At 38.1% G+C, this 24,249-nt stretch overlaps 2 protein-coding genes across 4 annotated transcripts in view; one reads left to right on the top strand and one right to left on the bottom strand.

The window, feature by feature from the left end:
• The first annotated feature begins 8 nt into the window (after window positions 1-8).
• SUPT7L (SPT7 like, STAGA complex subunit gamma) lies at window positions 9-12,786 on the top strand. 2 transcript variants are annotated; one of them, XM_081264231.1, is made up of 7 exons: window positions 9-268; window positions 988-1,091; window positions 1,673-2,286; window positions 6,428-6,752; window positions 7,761-7,998; window positions 9,578-9,844; window positions 9,980-12,786. In XM_081264231.1, exons 3-6 carry the CDS (start codon window positions 1,874-1,876, stop codon window positions 9,838-9,840), a joined length of 1,239 nt encoding a protein of 412 aa, XP_081120357.1. In that variant the 5' UTR covers window positions 9-268; window positions 988-1,091; window positions 1,673-1,873; the 3' UTR covers window positions 9,841-9,844; window positions 9,980-12,786. The 2 variants fall into 2 exon arrangements, with proteins under 2 accessions (XP_081120357.1, XP_081120358.1); XM_081264232.1 differs by lacking the exon at window positions 9-268 and adding an exon at window positions 285-566.
• Window positions 10,022-24,249, bottom strand: part of GPN1 (GPN-loop GTPase 1) — a 30,002-nt gene continuing 15,774 nt past the window's right edge. For both annotated transcript variants that reach the window (XM_081264233.1, XM_081264234.1), the window contains 6 exons: window positions 24,070-24,216; window positions 23,328-23,410; window positions 22,188-22,227; window positions 20,108-20,198; window positions 15,412-15,519; window positions 10,022-13,363 (listed from right to left, as the gene is read on the bottom strand). In XM_081264233.1, the coding sequence (XP_081120359.1) occupies window positions 13,278-13,363; window positions 15,412-15,519; window positions 20,108-20,198; window positions 22,188-22,227; window positions 23,328-23,410; window positions 24,070-24,216 (555 nt within the window). In that variant the 3' untranslated portion in view covers window positions 10,022-13,277. The remainder of the gene's footprint in view (window positions 13,364-15,411; window positions 15,520-20,107; window positions 20,199-22,187; window positions 22,228-23,327; window positions 23,411-24,069; window positions 24,217-24,249) is intronic.

Here is a 24,249-nt window from a genome sequence, read left to right on the forward strand (position 1 = left end):
CTTCCGGCACAGTGTTGGACCGCTAATCAACAAATCAGTTTTCCGGGCCTGACCCGACCCTCGCTCAACCTCTCGGAGTCGGACAGGCACCCAGCCGGCTCCTGGAACACGACAGTGAATTGTGGCGTCTCATCGTCTGGCCTCAGACCCCCACCTGCCCATCTCCCGGCGGCCCTCTCGTCAGGCGTCCCCCGGATCCTGTGATTGGCGCCTGCGCCTGCTGACGGTGACCGAGGAGCCCCCCCGGAGGAACTTGGGCATTCCTTAGGTTCGGTACCTGTCCTTCCTAGTCTTTTCGGTGACGTTAGGGAAGAGGGCGATTTTTGGTTGTTGTTGTTTCATTTATTCATTTTTTTCCTTTCCGAAATGAATTATTGAGGTAGCATAGTTTAGTGGTTGAGTGCCGACTCTGGAGACTGTCTTGATCTTTCACCTTCTGTATTTGTGACTATGCACAAGACTCCGCCTCAACTTCCGCATCTGAAAAATGGGGATATTTGCATTTACTTTAGAGTTCTAGGGAGAATTGAAGTAAATAATAAAGGTGAAGTCCAGCACATAATAAGGTATCAATAAATGCCAGACTCTGTACCCAAATTATAGCCATAATCTCCCATACGTGGAAGAAGAAATTTGATTAAATACAGATTAAAATTAAGGGATAAAGGCTGTGACAGAGGCATGCAATGAACATTAGCATATGTATTAGGGATATGAATTGGGGAAGTGATGGAAGGTGGTAACTTAATGGGTGAATACAAGTCTGCTAGGGACTTGTATTCTGTGTGGCAGAGCATTTCTGCCAGAGATCACAGTTTAAAGGGTCAAAACTGTGGGAATGCCTAGCGTTGGAGTAGTATGATATTGTTAGAATTAAAGTGGCCATTTAGTTCAGGGAGCTCCTTCTTTTTGCTTCTACTGTAACAGGTCTATGTCTTTAGAACAGTACTTAACATAAGTATTTTGTTCCTCTCTCTCACATTTCAGGACAGAGAACTTGCACTATTGGTCTTCATTTCCTCACATAATGCCTGACATTCAATAAATATTTGTTAAACTTGAAGAGACATATGGGCAATGAATCTAGAAAGGTGGGTTGAAACCAGATTGTGAATTTTGCTGATTGGTAAGCCAAAAAAATTCTGACTTTTTCCAGTGGGCAATGGGAAGTCATTAAATTTGAGTTTTTAAAAGATTTTCTAGCTGCAGTGTGATGATTAGCGTAAGGGATATCAATGAGAAGCAGAGAGATCTTACATTCTTTCCTAGATATGTCAAAAGTTGAAAGCATGAGACTAGATTAGATGTTCACAGAGTTTCCCACAAGGATCAGTTAAATGTTACCATGCTTAACACACACAAAAAGAACCCCTCCTCCTACTTCCTTCCTCCTATTGATCTAGCACAGTTGTGTCAAAATGTTCTGAGAAATACTCCAGGTTTCATATTTAAGTATCATGCCTTGCAAATTGTTTAGAATTTGTCATGACGGTAGTTCTGGTAATGAGTTAGTGAAATGAAATAGAAAACATGGTTACTAAGTCCCAGACAACATTGCAGCTCTTAATTTACTAATAACTCAGATTCTACCTTGTGGTTCAGTCTAGTAGGAATTGTCTTTTGTGTGTCTTTTGTCTACATCTAATGGTTTTATTTCTCTTCATTTCTCCAGGGAGAACATCTTTGGTCCTACAGTTTTGCCAATACTGACATTTTTTGAAGTGTTCTTAACTTGCTTTTTATGTAAATAATTGGCTAGACTTCATATTTTTCACTATAGAAGCCTATAACCTACAGTTGCCAGAGATTTAAACATTATTTTTAGGATAGCTTCTACATTAAACCTGAGAGCTCTTCCCTTCTTATTCCAAAAATGTTGAGATACTGGGGAGAGATACCAATGTCCTCAAGCCAGACCAACAGAAGTTCCTTTGATCTGCTCCCACGAGAGTTCCGTCTGGTAGAAGTACATGACCCACCCCTGCACCAACCCTCAGCCAACAAACCCAAGCCCCCCACTATGTTAGACATCCCCTCAGAGCCATGCAGCCTCACCATCCATACCATTCAGTTGATCCAGCATAACCGACGTCTTCGCAACCTTATTGCTGCTGCTCAAGCCCAGAATCAACAGCAGATGGAAGGTGTAAAGACTGAGGAGAGTGAACCCCTTCCCTCCTGTCCTGGGTCACCTCCTCTACCTGATGATCTCCTACCTTTAGATTGTAAGAATCCCAATGCACCATTCCAGATCCGGCACAGTGACCCAGAGAGTGACTTTTATCGGTAAGGCAAAACTTTGCTGTATCTTATTTTTCTCAAGTAATCTTCCCAGCAATGCTGTTAAGCCTATAATAGAATTTCCATTTCTACATGAAGAAACTGAGGATAAGAGTGATTGATTTGGCCAAGGTTGCTCCTCCAATTAGTGAGAAGTGTCTACCTTGAACCCATATCTTCAGAATCCAGAGTCTGTAGTGACAGACTTTCTGACACAACAGAAATTTATTGAGTGCCTACTATGTGCCAAGCACTTTACTAAGAGCAAGATAATACACTGGTATGTAGAAAGGGCCCTGGCCTTGTAGACTTCAGAGTCTAGTTTATTTAATATAAAATGAATATTATGGGTTTCGCTTCACATTGGATTTTATGGACTTATTCTCGTATTATTAGGAATCTGCAAGTCTATAGAAGAATTTTTAAATTGTGTATTTTCATTTTGATAACATCGTTTTTACTATGTGCCAAGCACTTTACTAAGAGCAAGATAATACACTGGTATGTAGAAAGGGCCCTGGCCTTGTAGACTTCAGAGTCTAGTTTATTTAATATAAAATGAATATTATGGGTTTCGCTTCACATTGGATTTTATGGACTTATTCTCGTATTATTAGGAATCTGCAAGTCTATAGAAGAATTTTTAAATTGTGTATTTTCATTTTGATAACATTGTTTAAGAAACGATAATGCCAAAATGTTTGATCTTTATTACTCAAAATCTGGTCCAAGACCAGGAGCATCAGCATCACCTGGGAGCTTTTTAGAAATGCAGAAGCTCAGATCCCACCCAGATCTACTGAATCAGAATCTGCAGTTTTAACAAGATTCTCATGAGATTGATATAGGCATTTAAGTTTGAGAAGTTCTGGTCCAGATCCTCTGAATGACTGCTTTGTAATCTAGCATTACTACTAGATTTCAGAATGCCAGTTACATTTTTTCTTTTCATTTCAAATTTTTTTCTTTTTCATTTTAAATTTGTTAATCCTATGGAAAGTTCAAATAGTAGTACAACAAACATCCAAATACCCTTTCCCTACATTCAACAATGATTAATTAACTTTCTCACATTATGTATGTATACATTTGTATACACACATGTACACACAATAAATACGTTATGCACATATACATACTGCTTATGCCAAACGTTTTAAAGTAAGTTTTACATGTCACAATAATTTCACCCCTGAATTCTTTAGCATGCATATCCTAAGAATAAAGGAATATTCCTACGTAAGCACAATACTATCACCAACCAAAGTAAATGAATATTAAATAATGTTTCAAAAGTCCGTATTTAGATTTCTCCTATTGTCTCCAAAATATCTTTTATAGATATATTTTCCCCAATTCAAAGATTCATGCATTGCATATGATTTTTATGGCTCTTTACTATCTTTACAGGTTCAGGTCATTGGTCTTGTAGAATGTCCTCTTTACTGGATTTGCTGGTTATATCCTCAAGTTTAAATTCAAGTTAAAGATGTTTGACAAGAATATTACATATATCATTTATTACATATGCCTATTCATGATAATAGTTACTATTTCTTTAAAAATATGTTTTAGTTGTAGATGGACACAATACCTTTATTTTCTTTATTTTTATGTGGTACTGAGGACTGAATTCAGGGCCTCACATGTGCTAAGCAAGCACTCTACCACTGAGCTACAACTCCAGCTCAATAGTTACTATTTTTTTAAAAAAGGTTTATTGCTTTGCTAGCTAAGGAGAAACAGTCCCCTTTGGGACAGTGGGACAGGGGACTCCTGTCCTAAAGGCTGTGACTCTCCCCATCAGGAAGAAGAGGGGGGATTTTATTTATTTTTTTTAATTTTTTAGATGTAGTTGGACACAATGCCTTTATTTTGTTTACTTCAACTGAGAATCGAACCTAGGGCCTTGCACGTGCTAGGTGAGTGTGATACTGCTGAGCCACAACCCCAGCCCAATAGTTACTGTTTTAACTGTTTCAAACTAATGAGAGAAAAAAAAAAAAAAACAGAAATAAACTTAACATGTAAGGGTTGCAGTCGGGCCATATGATGGCAAAACACATTGTGTAATTAAAGGTTCTGTCAATCCCCAGCACCGCAAAAAAAACTATTATGTAAATTGCAGTAGTTGCTACTAGAGAGAAAATAGTAAAATGGATATTTCAGGCACAATGTACATATGCCAGTCATCACTGAATAGTGAAAGTGGGAGGGGGATAACTGTGTTATTCCATATATGGCACAAACTAACATGAATACTATCAAAAAACCTGCTATGTAGCAATCAGTACCAAATTCACATTTTGAAGGCAATGTAGTTTCTACTTGACCATCATATTAAATTGATGCTTTCATTTATAATTTTGTAGAGTTTTGTTGTTGTTGTTATTGGTTTTGGGTTTTTTTTGCGGGGGGGGGGGGTGGTGTTAGTTTTTGTCCTAGGAATTGAACCCAGTGATGCTTTCCCACTGAACAACATCCCCAGCCATTTTAAGTTTTTATTTTGAGACAGGGTTTCACAAAGTTACTGAGTCTGGCCTCAAACTGGCCATATTCCTGCCTCAGCCTCCCCAGTAGCTGGGATTACAGGTGTGCACCATTACTCTTGTAGTTGTGTGTCAAATTTCTATTTTAATCGTTAATGAGAATTGTGATTGTTAAAAGTTTATACTTATTTTTGTTTTATGCATATTTGAAGAAACTATATAACAAAAATAATTTGCATCAGCTATAGGGTGCCAATTTTTTTCTATTGAAAAAAGTTCATGTATGAATCAAGTAAAGTGATACTGGTCTAGCTGTTTTTTAGTCATTCCTGAGGTTTTTAGCCTGGTTATGGGGATGATAATGGAAATATTAAGTGGGTTACTTGGCCATTGGTTGTCTTATATTTTTAAACTATTTTATGAGGACTAGGGATATAGCTGAGTTGGTAGAGTGCTTACCTTGCATGCACAAGGCCCTGGGTTCAATCCCCAGCACCGCAAAAAAAAAAAAAAAAAACCAAACTATTACGTGAATTGCAGTAGTTGCTACTAGAGAGAAAATAGTAAAATGGATATTTCAGGCACAATGTACATATGCCAGGTATGGTCAAAGAACTAATGGTTTTTTATGCTGTGTTTTATTTTTATTTATACAATAAATTCCGTTGTCAAAGAGGGACAGAAGCAAGATGGGAAATTTTGGGGGCAGTAACTTATTAAAAGCTTGTTAAAAGTTATTTTTAGTCAAGTAGACAGCTTTTTTGGGGGGGGGGAATTAACATTTTTGCCATAATGGTTAGGGGCAAATATATGAAGAATATGGGATCTGGAATCAGAAGCTCCACTATTTTAGTGACGATACCTAAACAACCTCTAGCAAGTCATCCCCTCTGACTTTAGTTTCCGTACTTGACAAATAGGAATGTAATAATATGGACCCTACCCATTTCATAGCATAGGATAGGTTGAAAACGTTTTTCAGGTATGTGTGTATTAAATTGCTTTTATAAAATTGATTTGACATCTCAGTTAAAGAGCTTCTCTTATAATTGTTTAAGAATCTTCTAATTGGAACTATACACTTCTGGAAGTTCAGATATTACCCAGAACATCCAGGTGTGGTGGCACTCGCCTATAATCCCAGTAGCTTGAGAGGCTGAGACAGGAGGATCGTGATTTCAAAGCCAGCCTCAGCAATGGTGAGGCACTAAGCAACTCAGTGAGACCCTGTCTCTAAAATTACAAAATAGGGCTGGGATATGACTCAGTGGTCAAGTATCCCTGAGTTCAGTCTCCAGTACCAAAACAAAAACAAATATTACCCAGGAAACTAATGTTGTGGTGAAATAATTAGAGTATTATGGAGGTATCTGAACTGTACTATTAAAATGAATCTTAGAAGTGATCAAAATTGAGCAGTTGGTAGAAGAAGCTTCATTTTTACTAGATAACCTTTGAACTGCTTATCATAGACGTGTATTCCCTGTTCAAACTTTGTAATGGGGTTGCTGAGACATGCCCTGAGAGCAGAATGAAACTGAGCTGCATACCTAGATGGAATTTCCTTGGAAATATGGGCTAGTGACTGGACTGGAATTGTAAAACCTCCAGGAAAACAGGATAGGTCACTTGTAACACTACTGTGTCTTCACTTTCAGTGGGAAAGGGGAACCTGTGACTGAACTCAGCTGGCAGTCCTGTCGGCAGCTCCTCTACCAGGCAGTGGCTACAATCCTGGCTCATGCAGGCTTTGAATGTGCTAATGAAAGTGTCCTGGAAACACTAACTGATGTGGCACATGAGTATTGCCTTAAGTTCACCAAGTTGCTGCGCTTTGCTGTGGATCGGGAAGCCCGGCTGGGACACACTCCTTTCCCTGATGTTATGGAGCAGGTATTCCATGAAGTGGGTATTGGCAGTGTGCTCTCCCTCCAGAAGTTCTGGCAACACCGCATCAAGGACTATCACAGTTACATGCTACAGGTGAGATGACATGGTGGAGAAGTGGGCATAGAGGTCCAGCTTAGGGGTGTTCAGCAGGATCCCACAATATTTGCTCTGGAGTATAGAGCACAGTATCTGGGAACAGTGAACTTATACTGTTCTCATGGCCCTCACTGTGTTCCACTGGCCTCATCACTGACCTGGCAGGTACCAGCAGCCTCCTTAAATCAAGGATGGCCCTGTTCATTGATAATTCCTCTGGAAGAAGTTATACACAAGGATATGGAGTCTGAGAATGTGGTTAGCATTTTTTTATTCAACAAAAATTTCTTGAAGTTAATTGTGAGTCAGACATTGTGGAATATGGCAGTTAACAAGTTCCTGAATCTGGCAGGTAAACAAAAAACTAATGATTTCAGTAACATTAAGTGCTATGAAAAACAAGACAGGGTGAGAATGGGGGCACCAGTTTTTGTTAGACTACAGATATTTCTCCAACCCCTAGAGCCTTAAGCATTGTTTCAAGTTTCCCCAAATCTAAAATTTAATTGTTAATTTTTAACACTAATCCACAGACTTAGCTAAGCGATACAGATTTCCCACATTGTTCACTATCTACCCAGAGTATAAGTGTCAATTGTTAGTTTTTGTAGACAAAAATGTAATCTTTTATCCTAGTTCTGATTTACCTGTAAAACAGTCTGTGTTTAGTGTTTTGCTTTTATATAACTTCCAGTTAATGATACACAATTTTCTGACAAATTTTCTACATATATCTTTGCCACATAAATTGGAACTTACTACTTTAAATAGATTCCCTCCATTGACAGTGGAAATTGTTTTGTTGTTAACTGTTATACTCTGCTAGAGACTGAATCCAGAACCTTGCACATTCTATCAACTGAGCTGCATGCCCAGCCTGGCAGTGGAAATTTAAATCTCATCTGTTAACTCATATTCTGTTGGCTTTTCCATGGGATGCTGCAAGTTGACTCTCCAACTTGCTTCTAACATATCCTTGGAAAATTAACTCTTGCTTGCCAACAGATTAGTAAGCAACTCTCTGAAGAATATGAAAGGATTGTCAATCCTGAGAAGGCCACAGAGGACACTAAACCCGTGAAGATCAAGGAGGAACCTGTGAGTGACATCACCTTTCCTGTCAGTGAGGAACTGGAGGCTGACCTTGCTTCTGGAGACCAGTCCCTGCCCATGGGAGTCCTCGGGGCTCAGAGTGAGCGTTTCCCATCTAATCTGGAAGTGGAAGCTTCCCCACAGGCTTCAAGTAAGAGAAATCAACATACTCATTTTGATTCTAGGAGATCTGCCAATCTAAGAACTTAGTGGCATTTTGGAATCAGGTAGGAGTACAAAAATAGGAGTGAGCAGAGTGGAAAGTCCTAAAACAAATATAGCTTCAGTGATCTAGAGATAGCAAAATTCTTCTAATTAGTGAGCAGAGGACTAGCACAACTTTATAGCTATTCTATAAAATAATCTCCAGGGTGGGCACAGTGGTGCACATCCATAATCCCAAAGATTTAGGAGGTTGAGACAGGTAGTTCAAGATCAGTCTTGGCAACTTAGCAAGACCCCAACTCAAAATTAAAAAGGGTTGGAGATGTAACTATGGTAAAGTGCCCCTGGGTTCAATCCCCAACATCAAAAACAAAATTTAAAAAATCCATCCAGTTAGGGTATGGATGCAATGTTTGTTGTCCTGTTGACCAGCTGATCCTGCTGATTGGGTAGATATCCCTTCTTTAGTCTTCTGTGTTAGTCCTTCTTGATGCTTGTAATTATGAATCAGGAGGCTGCCAGATAGATGGATAAACTTGAGTTTCCTTGCTAGAATACTCCAAGAAATTGGAGATTGAAACAGGGCTACCCAGCTAGAGGCAGATGGCCTCTTCCAGATAAATGCTATGATTACCGTAAGTACCATAACTTGAGTCAGTTAAATTGGAAATTAATCTAGGCATTCAGTTATTTACAAATACAGTCACTTTATCAATGCTCAACTGACTCAGATAACAAATCCTCAAATGTGGCCCAAATAGAATTAAGGCCATACTTTTGGTTGGAAGTGTCAGGAATAGCTGGGCACACTAGCACACAACTATAATCCCAGCAACTCAGGAGGCTGGGGCAGGAGGATTACAAATTTGAGGCCAGCTTCAGCAACTTAGTGAAACCTGACTCAAAATTAAAAAAAAAAAGGGGGGGGGGTGCTGAGGATGTAACTCAGTAGTAGAGTGCCCTTGGGTTCAATCCCCAGTACCACAAAATAAAAACAAACATACAAGCATGAAAATATAGGGAAGAGAGCCCTTCACCATAGAAGAAGTAATGATCACAGAACAGCATTGCTGGAATACATGGGGTGGGAGACAGGCAAAGACACAGGGAGCATGTGTCTTGTCAGCGGAAAGAGGAAGGGAACTGCTTTCAGCATTTTGTAGTGATCAATAAGTATTCATAGTCTTAGAGAGCATCAAAGGCACCCAAACAAAAGGAAGAGGCATAAGATAGCCCCATAAAAGGAAGGAAGGACAGGGAAAGTAATGAACTGAACAAGGCCTGCCTTCGTGCTACTGAGACAAGGCAGGGGATTGTTCCACCTGTATTGTTTTACTTCCTTGGTTTGGGGAAAAATGCAAGTAGGTGAGATAAAGGTAAGGTAGAAGAATAAGGAAGATATTTTTGACAGTTTGAAGCAGAGAATAAAACCACATTCTCCAGCCAAGTACACAATTAGAGTGAAAACTGAGCTCAGAGTACATTAGTGGACCCTTGGTGGGATATTCATTCTCCTTTGTTTGGTGGCTTACCACTAGGTGTGTGTTTTTTGCCTACATTTATAGGTGCAGAGGTAAATGCCTCTCCTCTTTGGAACCTGGCTCATGTGAAAATGGAGCCCCAAGAGAGTGAAGAAGGCAATGTCTCTGGCCATGGTGTATTGGGCAGTGATGTCTTTGAGGAGCCTATGTCAGGCATGAGTGAAGCTGGAATACCTCAGAGCCCTGATGACTCAGACAGCAGCTATGGTTCCCACTCCACTGACAGCCTCATGGGGTCCTCCCCTGTTTTCAACCAGCACTGCAAGAAGAGGATGAGGAAAATATAAAAGTGAAAGAGGGATGGGCTGGGGATGTGGCTCAAGCGGTAGCGCGCTCGCCTGGCATGCGTGCGGCCCGGGTTCGATCCTCAGCACCACATACAAACAAAGATATTGTGTCCGCCAAAAACTAAAATAAAGAAAGAAAGAAAGAGGGACATTTCAGTTCAGTCATACAATACCCAACAGAAAACCTTGATGTAGTTTAATTTGTTTCTATAAACAGTGATTTGATTCTTAAACACAGTGGGTTTTCCTCATTTCAGAGAAACAGGATTTCACAAAAAAAAGTTGCATTTTATTTTGGTACCATGTTTTATAGTTTTTGTTAACAACAAAGCCACCATTCACACATGGATCACAATGGTAATATATATCAAGTCTGTCCCCGACTTTTGTCTTTACTATGTAACTACATGTTTCTTAGCTTCTCTGCAGCCATTTCTATTGCACAGTTGAGAAGATTCATACCACTTTGACCTACCTTGCACAGAGGAATACTGAGATGTTTATTACACTGTACTTGAATAGACTCAGGAATATATGCCAATATCAGATGTCACTTTTTCTTTTGATTCAAGTCATTGGGAATCCAGTACCAATTCCTCATAGGAAATTAAACACAGCAAAACTTATCTATCATTAATCTTTGTAAAGTGATTTTGCTGTCTATGAAGTCTTTTATAAAATCAGAGGTCTGTGGTAATGTAACAGCGTTTTTATTTATTCAAATAGCCCAATCATCTCACCTATTTTCTAGATTTATTCCATCGATTCTCATCCTTTTTGCCTTTATTTTGATATTTCTACTGACTCAAGACTTTTTTTTTATATTTATTTTTTAGTTGTAGTTGAACTAAATACCTTTATTTTATTTATTTTTATGTGGTGCTGAGGATCAAACCCAGGGCCTGGCACATGCTAGGCAAGCTGAGCCATAACCCCAGCTGCCACACTCTGGCTGGGCACAATTCAAGAGCCACTTATCAAGCAGAAATGAACTTTATTTTTAGAACACATGCCACACCACAGGAGCTCTTCAGGAATTCCCTCCGAGCCCAACTGCCACCACCAGCTTCCCACAAGCCTCTCAACCCCCCCCCCAACTCCTCCTGCTCTTGAGGCCGATTGGCTGGGTCGCATGGGCCGAGCCAAAAAAGTCCCCCAATGAGCAGCTGCGTGGTCTGAAAGGGCGGGGAAACAGCCCAATGAGCATCAACGCAGAGGAGCCAATCAGCTGGCAGCTAGAAGTTTGCTGGGGCCCCTGTGAGCCAATCATCAGCTGGCAGCTGGAAGTTTGCTGGGGCCCCTTCGGCTGTGGCTCTCAACACCCAACCCAGTATTTTCACCATTTATTTTCCAGTTGTTCCTTTCATTTTCTCCTTTGTGAATGAAGCAAACTTGGCTGAATAGGATTGACTTTGCCTATTTCCTTTGTTCTATCTGCTTGGTCATCAGTGGTCCATTGCTCTGCCAGAGTTCCAAACTTACACATTGTGCTTCTGCTAATATAGATGGGCAGCCTTGAAAAAAAATAATATATACCTTTCAACTTCACATCAAATCTGAACAACTTCACTGGTATTACTCATCCAACACATATGGTTGCTGTCTCAACCCATATTTATCAATGGTGTAGCATTGAAGTGAGTAGGAATAAAAGCAAATAATATGGTCATGGATACCAGCATGTTAAATAAACTGCTTTGGTTATCTAATGCAGAACACAAATCTTATAAAATTTAGACCACTCCTTTAAGAGACCAAAATTAAGATACAGCTTTCATTAGTATATTAAGTGCCTTAAGTGTCCCAGGCAGAGAATAAGATGTGAATGCCAAGAAAATGTGGTTATATTTTAACTGTTAAATAATTTATAAGTTATTGCTAATTATAAGCACACTCAACTAAAGCCTTCCTGTTCTAGTCTTAACTTCATTTCCCCTTGTTTATTAATCACATTGCCATCTGGGTACTTGATTCATTCATTTAGCAAACATTTATTGAGCACCTGTTATATGTTGGTCTTATGCAAGGGATACAAAGATGATTAAGACACTCCTTGCCTTTATAGAGCTGACAGCCTAGAGGAAACAGGTTAGTTTTTAAGGAAGAAAATGTGATCAAAGGCACTACAGAGAAAAATCAAGACTTTTATTATTAATGGTTTCCCCTGAAAGAACCAGTCAAATTTTTAGACCAATGGTTCCTGCTAAGTACAGAATATTGAAATTAGTAGTTAATGGTAAAATAACTTTTGTTGGTTTAGAATGTTTAAATTAGGCTATTTTGATAAAGTAAATCATATGAAGATTGGTACCTGATTCACCCAACCTGAAATTATCATAGGCTGTTTGAATTGGAGAGGTGTTTCTCAAACTCATGTACATCAGAATCACTTGGCGGGCTTATTAACAAGTAGATGGGCCCCACTCCCAGAGCTTCAAATTCAGTAGGTTTGAGATGCCTTTAACAATTTCCCAAGTGATTCTGATGCTTGTGGTCCAGAGACTGTGCTCTGAGAACCAATGAGTCAGCAGCCAAACCCTTATAATGGTTGTTATGCATGGAATGTGCACCTGACTAAAGTCTATAGCCTTTCAATAAATCACCAAGGATACTCTGCATTAACTTCAAAGTCAATACAAACAGGGCCTGACTCTGTACCTGGTTTCCACTTATGCATACGTGGGAAGCTTCAGTAAATATTACCCCCTTAACAGGCAGGTTTAGACATGTGAATTTAAGCCTCAATTACAAGGGAATCTATTTGTTACTATATAATTTTCTAATTTGAAATCATGACAGGCAGGCAGGCTTAGAATAAAGTTATAATTAGAAACTCTTTACCCAAGTTACCATTTAAGAGAATTCTTATTCAGAAATCTTACGTTCTGCCCACTTTCTTCAACAAACTTGGTGTCCTCTAATGAGCTACTAGTGTGAGACATATTTCATTAACAACACTGACTTGCCAAGGAGACTCCACTGCTACCCTGGACAAGCTTATGTGTCCCCTCTCCCTTTCTACTAAAAGAACAACTCAGGTTATAAGCTGAGGACATGGTGCTGGGGAAGTAGAGGCTAAGATCTAAAGTGGTTGCCAGGATAAGTTCTCTCTGTATTCTATCACCAGCAGAAGTATATAAGTTCAAATGATAAAACTTAGGCTTGAAGGCATGTCAGCTTCCAAAAGCAGTCAGTATATCGTTCCTTGCATAAATGTAAGTGAAAGGCCAAGGCAGACTTGACATATCTACCTGCCAGCTCCAAGAATCATCTCCCTGACTTCTTCTGAGTCATAAGATTCTCTCAAAAGAAAAATTCTGCTATTCTGAAGAAAATTGTTCTTCATCCTAGTCCTGAATCAGCGATAAGAATAGTTTCTTCATATGGAGTCCCAGAATCTGGGACTTCTAGAATCAACTGAAATTTCCTAAAATCTCCTATTTGTTGTTTCTCTTCCAGTACTGTGCCATTGATTCTTGCATAAAATTCTGAAATGCTGGCTCTTCGTGACTTTCCTCTGTAACTGTAAGGGAAAAAGAAGGATGATTCTTTTAAAACTCTGAGTAGATTAGTGGATCAGAGCTCCTGTCATCTACCCATTAAAAACAATACTTCATTTCTAAGAAACTAAGGTGCTCGCTTCTCACAATAAGAAAATGTCTCCCAGAAGCATGCTCTACTTACCATATTGCCAAAATGTATAGCTTCAGTATAAGGAGGGAAAGGAAAAGAGCTCCCTTATATATTAGTGGCTAAATGAAGTCTCACTTCATAGGTATTTAATGTCCACATAACACTATTTGTAAAATGGTGTTTTGTTTTGTTTGGTTGGTTGGTTTTGTTTTTCTTTTTGATACTAAGGATTGAATCCACTTTGCCACTGAGCTACACCTGCAATCCTTTTTATTTTTTATTTTTGAGAGAGGGTTAAGTTGCTGAGGATCTCGCTGAATTGCTGAGGCTAACGTCAAACTTGGGATCCTTCTGCTTCAGCCTCCTGAATTGTTGAGATTACCAATGTTCACTACCACACCTAGTGGCAAAATATTTATAGCAGCTTCACCTCATAACAGCTCCAGTTGGCCCAAATGGATAAACAAATGGTAGTAAATTCAAATAATGGAATATTTCTCAGCAAAATAAATAAATAAATAAACATACATAGCCGGATGCAGTGGCACATGCCTATAATCCCAGCAGCGCAGGAGGACTGAGAGTTCAAAGCTCAGCAACTTGGTGAGGCACTCAGCAAATCAGTGAACCCTATCTCAAAATAAAATACAAAATAGGGCTGGGGATGAGGCTCAATGGTTAAGCACCCCTGGGTTCAATTCCTGGTATCAAAAAATATATATAAAATAAAGAACATACTGCTGTACTGATATATGCAACATTATGAAAAGATCACAAATTTGTTATGCTGAGTGGAAAAAATTTATTGCAAAAGACTGACTATTGTGATTCCATTTATGTAATGTTCTGGAAAAGAAGATTATAGGAACAGAAATTAGCCAGTGGTTGCCAGGAACTAGGTATTCGGGAAGGAGACCAAATATAAGGAGCCATGAGAAGACTTTTGGGAGAGAGAAAAGTGCTCTGTATCTTAATTATCATAGTAATGACAAATGTTTGCTAAAACTCATCAAACTGTATACTTAAAGGGATTAGTTTTACTGGTTGTAAGTTCCATCTCAATAAATCTGATTTAATAAAGCAGTGTTCATGTTAGCTCCCAATTTGACAGTAAAAAGGTTTGCTCTTTGTCGGAGCTAGGACCTACATCCTGGAGCTGTTTAACAAATTATATCCTGCTAACAATCCTAAAAACTATACCAAGTGGAACTGGGCTTCCAGACCCATTCTGTGCTCACTGTTAAGAGTACTTTTGACTGTTCAGGTCTCTGCTAAGACTTCCTTATGTATTCTTAAAACGTGGGGCTGGGTATATAGTACAGTGGGTGCTTAGAATGTACAAAGTCCTGGTTTCCACCACAAACAAAAGAAACTAATAGCAACCAAAAGGAATCCTGAATTTGTTTATTTTTTAAATATTTATTTTTTAGTTTTAGGTGGACACAATACCTTTTTTAAAAATATTTTTTTTAGTTGTAGATGGACATAATACCTTTATTTTATTTTTATGTGGTACTGAGGATTGAACCCAGTGCCTTCCACCTGCAAGGCAAGCACTCTACCACTGAGCTACAACCCCAGCCCTCTTTATTTTAATTTTATGTGGTGCTAAGGAAAGAACACAGTGCCTCATGCATGCTAGGCGAACACTGTACCACTGAGCCACAATCCTAGCCAAAATCCTGAATTCTTCAAACTGAATTAGGACATAAGGATAAAAAGACCCAACACAAATAAAAGGCATGAAGTCAGCTCTATCTTAGCCATTCAGTAGGAATGGCTAAAATTTCCTACACTTAATATAGGAAACTTTGCTAGTACTGCATCCGTTACTGTCTCCTCTTTCCCTCTTTACTAGCAACCTCTCTTAACAATGAGAAACTCCTGAGCAAACAATGCAGCTATTCTTTTTCATGAGCCACCTCAGCCACTTCTTACCTCTGTGGTCAATGTCATCAGTATCACTGTCAGCTTCCTCATCCTCTTCATCCAAGGTTCCTCGAGTCAGGATTAAATCAGAGGGGTCCAACACAGGAGATCCGCTCTCTAGAGTGAAAACACCTACTGATAAGTATATGTGTCTCTTCAAAAAGGTGATTCTTGGGCCTGGAGTTGTGGCTCAGCGGTAGAGCGCTCACCTAGCATGTGTGAGGTCCTGGGTTCAATCCTCAGTACCACGTAAAAATAAAAATTAATATATTAAATAATAATAAAAATTTTAAAAAGAAAGGTGATTCTGAATCAGACACACACACACACACACACACACACACACACACACACACACATATATATATATATATATATATTTTTTTTTTTTTTTGGTACCAGGGATTGAATCCAGGGGCACTTAACCACTAAGCCACATCTCCAGCCCTTTAAATATTTTATTTGTAGACAGGGTCTTTCTGAGTTACTTAGGGCCTCACTAAATTGCTGAGGCTGGCTTTGAACTCACCTTCTGAGCTACTGGGATTACAGGCATGCACCACCATGCCCAGTCAGTAACTGATTATAATGATAAGATCAAAGTGTTCATGATAAACATAAATGTAGGATTATGCTCCTCCTAAATATACTGTTAACCACACTTAACATTTCTATAGTAGTTTAATTCACCAAGTACTTTCATGAGTGCAAGGAGTTCTATTTTTTTTAGTTCAAGAAAACCCAAGACACTTTTCCTAGGAGCAGCAGTGTTTTTTATCACTAGCTCACAGCTTGGATGAGGGTAATGATTTTTCCTATGAAGGCTAAAGACATGTGAGCAGATCCAGTGCTGATAACTCAAGGTGAAAGTATGGAGTGCTAAGGAAGTCTCCTGGTGGAATATAAGTTCAGAGAGGGTCTGAAGAAAATACAGGGCAGAATGATACAGAGGGTCTGAAGAAAATACAGGGCAGAATGATACAGAGAAGAGAAGCTAGCTATTATTCAAGAAAGGCAGGGAAAATAAACAATGGAAAATCAAATATACTGATAGAGGTAAAATTTCCTACTCAGAGAAACTAGTAAGGGCTGAGCCCCAATAATCAGAAGAAAGTCTAGTTAATTAAGTATGTTGACAGGGATTCAGCCTATGGGGTGAATCATTCTCTCTTCAGGAGCCTATGAGGCTTTTAAGAGCTCAACTAGGGAATAAGGGTGGCTGAAGACAGCAATATTGAGGGACACAAATCTCAAGGGGCCTATGGTCCTGAAAAGAAGATAAGATGGGCTGACAAAAAATGCTCATTTTGGGGTTGGGGATGTGGCTCAGTGGCAGAGTGCTTGCCTAGCATGTGTGAGGCACTGGGTTCGATTCTCAGCACCCATAAAAATAAATAAATAAAATAAAGGTCCATCAACATCTAAAACATTTTTTAAAAAATTGCTCATTTTGTGCCCAACTGAGAGTTATCCAATTATACTGTGACTTTCCTCAAATGACCCACTGAAACTCTCTTAATCTTGAACAGTTTAGCTGAATACAGCAGATCCTATGTAGCCACAAATGTATCATTTGCCATTTCATGTACTCAGGAGTGATTCTGAAGGCCCCTAACACAGAGAAATTCGTGATTCTGAGGTGTTTGCAAAGGATGGCACAGGTGAGTTCATGTTAACTGGTAAGCCCAATTTCCAGCTTTGATTTTTTTTCTACCAGACATCAACCAATACTTTCACAAACAGAAACTGCACTGCTTTAACAAATATATACCAGAGGGGGGGAAAAATGCCAGTATTGCTGGTGCAAAGAAAAAATAAAAGTACATCCAACTTATTACCAAAATAAATGTTAAATGGAGCATAATGTTAAAAAAAAAAATCAACCCAAGTTGATCCTACTGAGCTTCAACACATTGTACCACACTCACTTAGAGGGTGGTCCAGCAGTTTTTGTTGGTAGGTGGCTGAGCACCAACCTAGAAACCCCCAGAGAGTCAATGATAAAACTAAAATTAAACAGCAAAAAACTCAATAAAAGTAGCAGGACAAAAAGACCAATATTCAGAAATCAAAAGCCTTCTTATATACAAACATACACCAAATAGAGGACAAAATGGTTCAGAAAATCCTATTTTCAATGCAACAAAGAAGACAAAACCTTTGAAATGAATTTAACAAGAAATATCCAACACATACTTGAGGAAACCACTAAAACATTCTTGAAAGACACAAATAGATCTGTCAAATATGAAAACATTTCTTGTTCTTAGGTAGGTCTAGTCTCAAGATCATATAAATGTAAGTTCTTGCTGAAATAATGAATATAATACAATACTAATACAAAAAAAAACTTTTTTAGGGAGCTAGGCAAGTTTCCATAAGCTAAAGTGTCTATGGAAAAAAAAAAATAATAAATAGCAAGGGAAACACATGGGGAACTTGCTACATAGTTAAAACAATATGGTAGAGGTATATAAGTAAATAAACTATTGGAAAAAATATAGAGTTCAGAAACAGCCAAGAGCACATTGCACTTCAGCATATTATATAAGTAGCATCTCAAATCACAGGCCAAAAAAAGGGTAGATTTTTAAATCAATAGTGCAGATATACCTACTGATGAAAAAACACAGAGAGGTGTGCTTCATACCATCACCAGTAAGAAATCAAATTTAGAAAATGAAACCATCTAAATACTACCATAAACGTGGATAAATTTCCTTTAGTGTAGACTAAGTAAAGACTTCCTAACTAGGACTTAATCCAGAAACAATAAAGAAAAATAGATCTGAGTCCATCAAATCAAAACAAAAACTGTTGCATAATAAAATAATACCATGAAAAAAATTATTACATGATAATACCATGAAAAAAGTCAAAAGATAATTGTTAAAGAGAGTCAAAGTACTTGCAACATGTCACAGATGACAATAATATTAAAACTAATCCTTGTATGTGTGAGGCACTGGGTTCAATTCTCAGCACCATAAATAAAGGTCCATTGACAACTAAAAAATATTAAAAAAAAAAAACTAATGGGTGAATATTTGAAAATTAAGAGTACTTACATAGTCTCAAAGCATTACCCCAAACATTATTATTACAAAGGAAAAAAATAATTGGGCTGGAGATGTGGCTCAAGTGATAGAACACTTGCCTGGCATGAGCCGGGCTCTGGGTTAGATCTTCAGCACTACATAAAAATAAAATAAAGATTTGTGACCACCGAAAACTAAAAAATGAAAATTAAAAAAATTCTCTCTTTAAAAAAAAAAAAAAGATGTTGTGTCCACCGAAAACTAAAAAAAAAATTCTCTCTCTTAAAAAAAAAAAAAAAAAAAAGGAAAAAATAATAGCTTAGTGATGAGAAAACCTGGTAGACTCTACTTCCTACAATAACAGGTGACTCCTCACATGATATATTAAAAAACACAACTTCCATGGATTGAAAATGAGCAAACTATATGCATTTATGATTATGTCAAAATAAAACCAATTATTAAGTATAACTACAATGCACTAATAAAAACATTTAAAACCCCACAACTTCACTACTATAAGGTTCTGCCATTAATTAACCATCTTAATCATATCATTAAGAAATACCAGATAAACCCAAATTGAAGGACATTCTATAAGACAACTGTCCTATATACTTAAATACTATCACTATCAGGGCTGAGGATGTAGCTCAGCCATAGAGTGCTTGCCTAGTGTGGATTAGGCCCTATATTTGATACTTTATGTTGGAAAAAAAAAGTCAATGTCATGAAATACAAGAAAGAATAGGGAACTGTTCTAGATTAAAGAAGATTAAGGCACATGAGAATTAACTGCAATGCACATATAGGATTTTCTCCTGCTTGAAAGAGAAAATGGCTTCATCTAAATAAGGTCTACATATGAAATAATAGTATTGTGTCAATATTAATCTCCTAATTTTTTTTATTACTGTGCTGATGTTATATGAAATAGTATCCTTGTTTTTAGGAAACAGATACTATTTAAAGTAAGAGCATCACATCTTTAAGAGTAAGTTAAATGATTCAGGAAAAGGTTATATATATATATATATATATAATATATAATGCTATATGTATACACACACAGAAAAAATAATAAAAAGTTATGTAGTAGAACGTTACATTTTGAGAATCTGATTGAAGAATTAGGGCAATTACTTATTATTCATGCGATTTTTCTATAAATCTAAAATTACATCAAGAAAAACTGGAGGGGCTAGGGCTCAGTGGTAGAGTACTTGTCTAGCATGTGTGTAGCATTGGGTTCAAATCTCAGCACCACATATAAATAAATAAATAAAGGTCCATCAATAACTAATAAAAATATTTTTTAAAAAAAGAAGAAAAACTTGAAAAAGAATTGGGAAAAGTGGTTAAACTTGTAGGGAAAAAAAGTCCCAGCAAACATCAGTTATCATGCCAAAGAAAAGCAAAATCAAGAAATAACAACTTCCTAAAGGAGAAACTCTTAAGTGCTATAAGTGGTAGAAATCTAGAATAGCTTCTAATACAATTTTCAGGTATTTGCCTTTCCAAGCCATTTGTAAATAAATAACTATCTCCATACTTCCATCATCCTTTTCACCTTCTCCCTCTCACATAGGCATATTCCTGCAGAATAAAAAAAATTAGTCCACTCTCCTTTTTCCTTTTACTTCTGATACCAAGAGCTCTTCCGATACCTTTGGCAGTCCCTGTGTCCAAGGCTACAGAGCCCATATCTTTCCGAAGGCGGTCCAGTTGTTCTTTCTGCTGTTCACTCTGTGCACTGGCCTATATACATAGGGGAAAATGTCATCACGTTAAAAGAGGATCCCTGCTGGAGTGGAAGTTCAATGACAAAATGTATGCTTAATGTACAAGAAGTTCAATCCCTAGCACCAAAAAATGAAATTAAAAAGGAGCTGTTATAGTCAGCTTTCTTATTGCTGTGACCAAAATACCTGACAAGAACAATTTTTTTCTTTCTTTTTTTTTTTTTTGACAGGAACAATTTTAAGGAGGAAAAGTTTATTTTGAGGTTCACAGTTTCAGAGGTCTTAGTCCACAGAAGGCCAACTCCATTCTTTGGGCTCAAGGTGAGGCAGAACTCCAAGGTGGAAGAGTGTGATGTAGGAAAGTTACTTAGGCCAGTACAACATGGAAGCAGAGAGCTCCACTCAACAAGGACAAAATATATACCCCCAAGGCATGCCCTCAGTGACCTACCCTCTCCAGCCACACCCTTCCTGCCTATAGTTAATCCCTATCAGCAAATCAATGCACTGATTATGTTAAAACTTTCCTAACCCAATCATTTCACCTCTAAACTTTCTTGCATTGTCTCACACTTTTTCAGAACACCTAATCTAAACCACAACAGGAGCCAAATTAGATGCCAGACTTCTAAGTGAGGACAGAAAATCATACAATTCTAGAAGCAAATAGGGATGGCTGACATAGGGGCAGAAACACTAAGTAGTGTGAGCCCAGAGGATAGCATAAATTCAGAGTAGGTTATTCTTCAGGCTGGATTAGAGAATTCAGAAATTAAGATACAAAAACATATCCAAAGAACCTCCTAGTAGACCTAGCAAGAAGGACCTCAGGTAGTCTCTTAGGACAGGATATTTGGCCATTTAGAAGAGTTGTGAGCCACCTTTCTTTTCAAAGGCAAAATTCTACAAGTAGCCTTTAAATGTATGTTGGAGTAGGGATGGAGGTGGGGCATAAGAGTTTATTAGTAGTGCAACAGGAAAAATCTCATTTTAAAAAATTCCAATACAAAGAAAAATAATTAAGGGAACTTTCTGCAAACAAACACAAATTTACCAACTTAAGTATTTAAAGCCTGATGCAGTGGCCTACACCTATAGTCCCAGCTACATGAGAAAATTGCTTGAGCCCAGGAGTTTGAGGCAGGAAGATTGAAAGTTCAAAGCCAGCTGGGCAACATGGTGAAGCCCTGTCTCAAACAAAACCAATATAACCAAAAAAGACTAACAAGGATTAAAAGATACACTGAAATTTTATTAGTCAATTATACGTCAATAAAGTTGGAAAAATAAGTTAAATAAGAGACACAGGATAGCACCACCACCCACCCCCCGAAAAAAAGTGGCATTGATGTCAGGAGGATTAAAGTTTTTTGGTTCTTTTTCTGTGTTTTTTAAAAAGATGCTGCCCAGGCTAGCCTAGACTACTGAGCTTGAGCAATCCTCCTGCCTCAGCCTCCCCAATAGCTGGGACTACAGGTATGTACCAAGGCACTCAGATTCAGTTTTTTTTTTTTAATGGCCCTAAAATACACTTTTTCTTTTTTCAGTACCAGGGATTAAATCCAGGGGTGCTTAACCACTGAGCCCCATCTCCAGCCCATTTTTTTTAATATTTATTTTTTTTAGTTGTAATTAGACACAATACCTTCATTTTATTTATTCATGTTTATGTGGTGCTAAGGTTTATGTGCTTCACAGATGCTAGGGAGCACTCTACCGCTGAGCCACAATCTCAGCCCCCCATTTTTTTTTTTTTAATTTTTTTAGTTGTAGTTGGACACAATACCTTTATTTTATTTATTTATTTTTATGTGGTGCTGAGGATCAAACCCAGTGCCTCGCACATGCTAGGCGAGTGCTCTCTATCCCTGAGCCACAACCCCAGCCCCCCATTTTTTATTTTTTGAGACAGGGCCTCACTAAGCTGGCTTTGAACTTTTAATTTTCCTGCCTCAGCCTCCCAAGCTTGGGGATTATAGGCATATGCAACAGCATCTTTTCTTACCAACGATTTCTTCAGACGTTCATATTCAGGACGATACTCCCTGGAAAGAAAAACACTCTAAATTTCTTTGTTTAATAATCCAACCTGCCTGCCCCAACCCCTATAACTTGTATTTTCCTATGACTCTGTCATAAGATCTGACATCACTGAACATCCAATGTACCATGTCTTAAGTCATTGAGTCTATCCCTTGGAATTTAAAGCCAAGGTAACTACCCCAAGCTGAAAACTGAGGAAAGAAATGAACTCCTGACTGCTGGGCTGCAAATCTTAGCACTGAGAAGACCAGGACTGAGGAGCTTAACATTTATTTGAGATAAATGTGTGAGATGTGTAAAAGACGACAGGCCTGTTTTGTTCGAGAAGTTCAATGCATAACAAAGTGATGTACCTGAATCACAACATGAAAGGATACAGAAAAGAGTCTATCCTGAGGCTTTGGTAACATACACACCCTTGTCTGATGATTGAAATGAAAATATGTCTGAAACTGAAAATGTGGTTATGTGGTTGTCAGTATATTACAATATATGAAGCCAAAGGAGAATGCTAACAAGCAGCCTATAAGGCCACAGCCTTATGTGTACAGGTGCTCTGACCACTCCCTTTCTTTCAGGTAAATGAAATTCAACTATTAACAATGACAATAATTATAACAACCATTTATTAGGAAATGTGCTTAGTATGTGTCAAAAATTGTGCTAAGGATTTACACATATTTTCTCAAATAAATCTCACAGGGACTTTAGTGCCAAACACAGCCCAATGCCTGACTTCATAAATAATGTTTTCTATGAAGACAGCACTGACCATTTATAAACTAGCTCTGGATGCTTTTGTCCTATCATGGCAGAAGTGTTTAGTTGCCAAAAGCCTAAATTATTTATTAACTGACTCTTTACAGAAAAAGACTGGCGACCCCTGCCTCTTAATCAGCCAATACAATGAAGATATTATACTTCTATTTTTCAAAGAGGTTAATGGAGACTTGTTACTCCTAGGTATGGTCAGGTCCAGTACACATAAGCAAGGCAAACATACTGCATACATGATGAAAAGCTTTACCTGGCAAAACTTGCTATCATCAGATTAGTGGGTTACTTAAAAGATGTCGTCATTAGAACTTTCCTTTGTTCTCACCTTTCATATTCTTCTGCAGCACTGGTGATTTGCACAAAGAGTTCATCGAAGCCAGTGCCCACAACAGCAGAGACACCCACCACCTGCCAAAAAGCATCATAAAAACCACTGAGGAAACTACTGTATACTTTTAAATGGTTTTGCCCTATTTCATTCAAATATCATAAAACTGTCATAACAAGGACCAGGACTTATGATTTATTCCCTAACAAACCAAATCAAACCACTGATTGATTGCTTGGGCAATCAACATACTCTGTAACCAACACCCACTTTAGCTTACATAAATCTTATCCTTGCTATACCCTCCAAAGTCTCTCATTTTGATCTGTCCTCACAAGAATCAGGCTAAACTTTCCAAGGCATCTACTACAATATTTTAATTCTGTATAAAGTCTTCTATCCTAAACTAGACCCAAAACTCTCCGAAGGTAGGGTTCTTATTTATCTTGTAAACCTCCACAGTTTTTTGTGTCTTGTTTTGTTGTGGATCGAACCCAGAGCCTCATGAATCCATATGCTAGGCAAGAATTCTACTATGGAATAAGTAGAATTACTGATAATTACTTACTACTAAGCTACTTCCCCAGCCTACAACTTCCAGTTTTCAATGAACAATGCTTTAAAAGTTACTTTTCAGAAAGTAATGAACTTCTTTTCTAAGCTAGGTTCAAAGACAGTTCTATAGGTTTAGAGATAATCTGAAGAGAATGTCAGTAAGATCCAGAGGTAAAAAATTTACCCTGAGTGAGCTGTAAAACTCATCTAACACCAGGCTCATTGAACGGGTCAGGTTACTGACATATGTAGTTTCTTGATTCAAGGCATCTTGGAAAGCCTCAAAATCCTGCATCCATTCCACTGCAAATCTGTGATCAATGATGTCAGTCTATACCAGAAAGAAGTCAAATTAGCAACCAGA

This window comes from Spermophilus citellus (assembly GCF_964194105.1).
Source record: "Spermophilus citellus genome assembly, chromosome: 13".
Classification (NCBI taxonomy): domain Eukaryota; kingdom Metazoa; phylum Chordata; class Mammalia; order Rodentia; family Sciuridae; genus Spermophilus; species Spermophilus citellus.

Excerpts from the sequence above, each read along its gene's own strand:
- SUPT7L (XM_081264231.1), top strand. The coding sequence starts at position 1,874 with ATGTTGAGATACTGGGGAGAGATACCAATGTCCTCAAGCCAGACCAAC. Across the intron at positions 6,753-7,760 it reads ATCACAGTTACATGCTACAG|ATTAGTAAGCAACTCTCTGA; the intron begins GTGAGATGACAT and ends GCTTGCCAACAG. Across the intron at positions 7,999-9,577 it reads AGCTTCCCCACAGGCTTCAA|GTGCAGAGGTAAATGCCTCT; the intron begins GTAAGAGAAATC and ends CTACATTTATAG.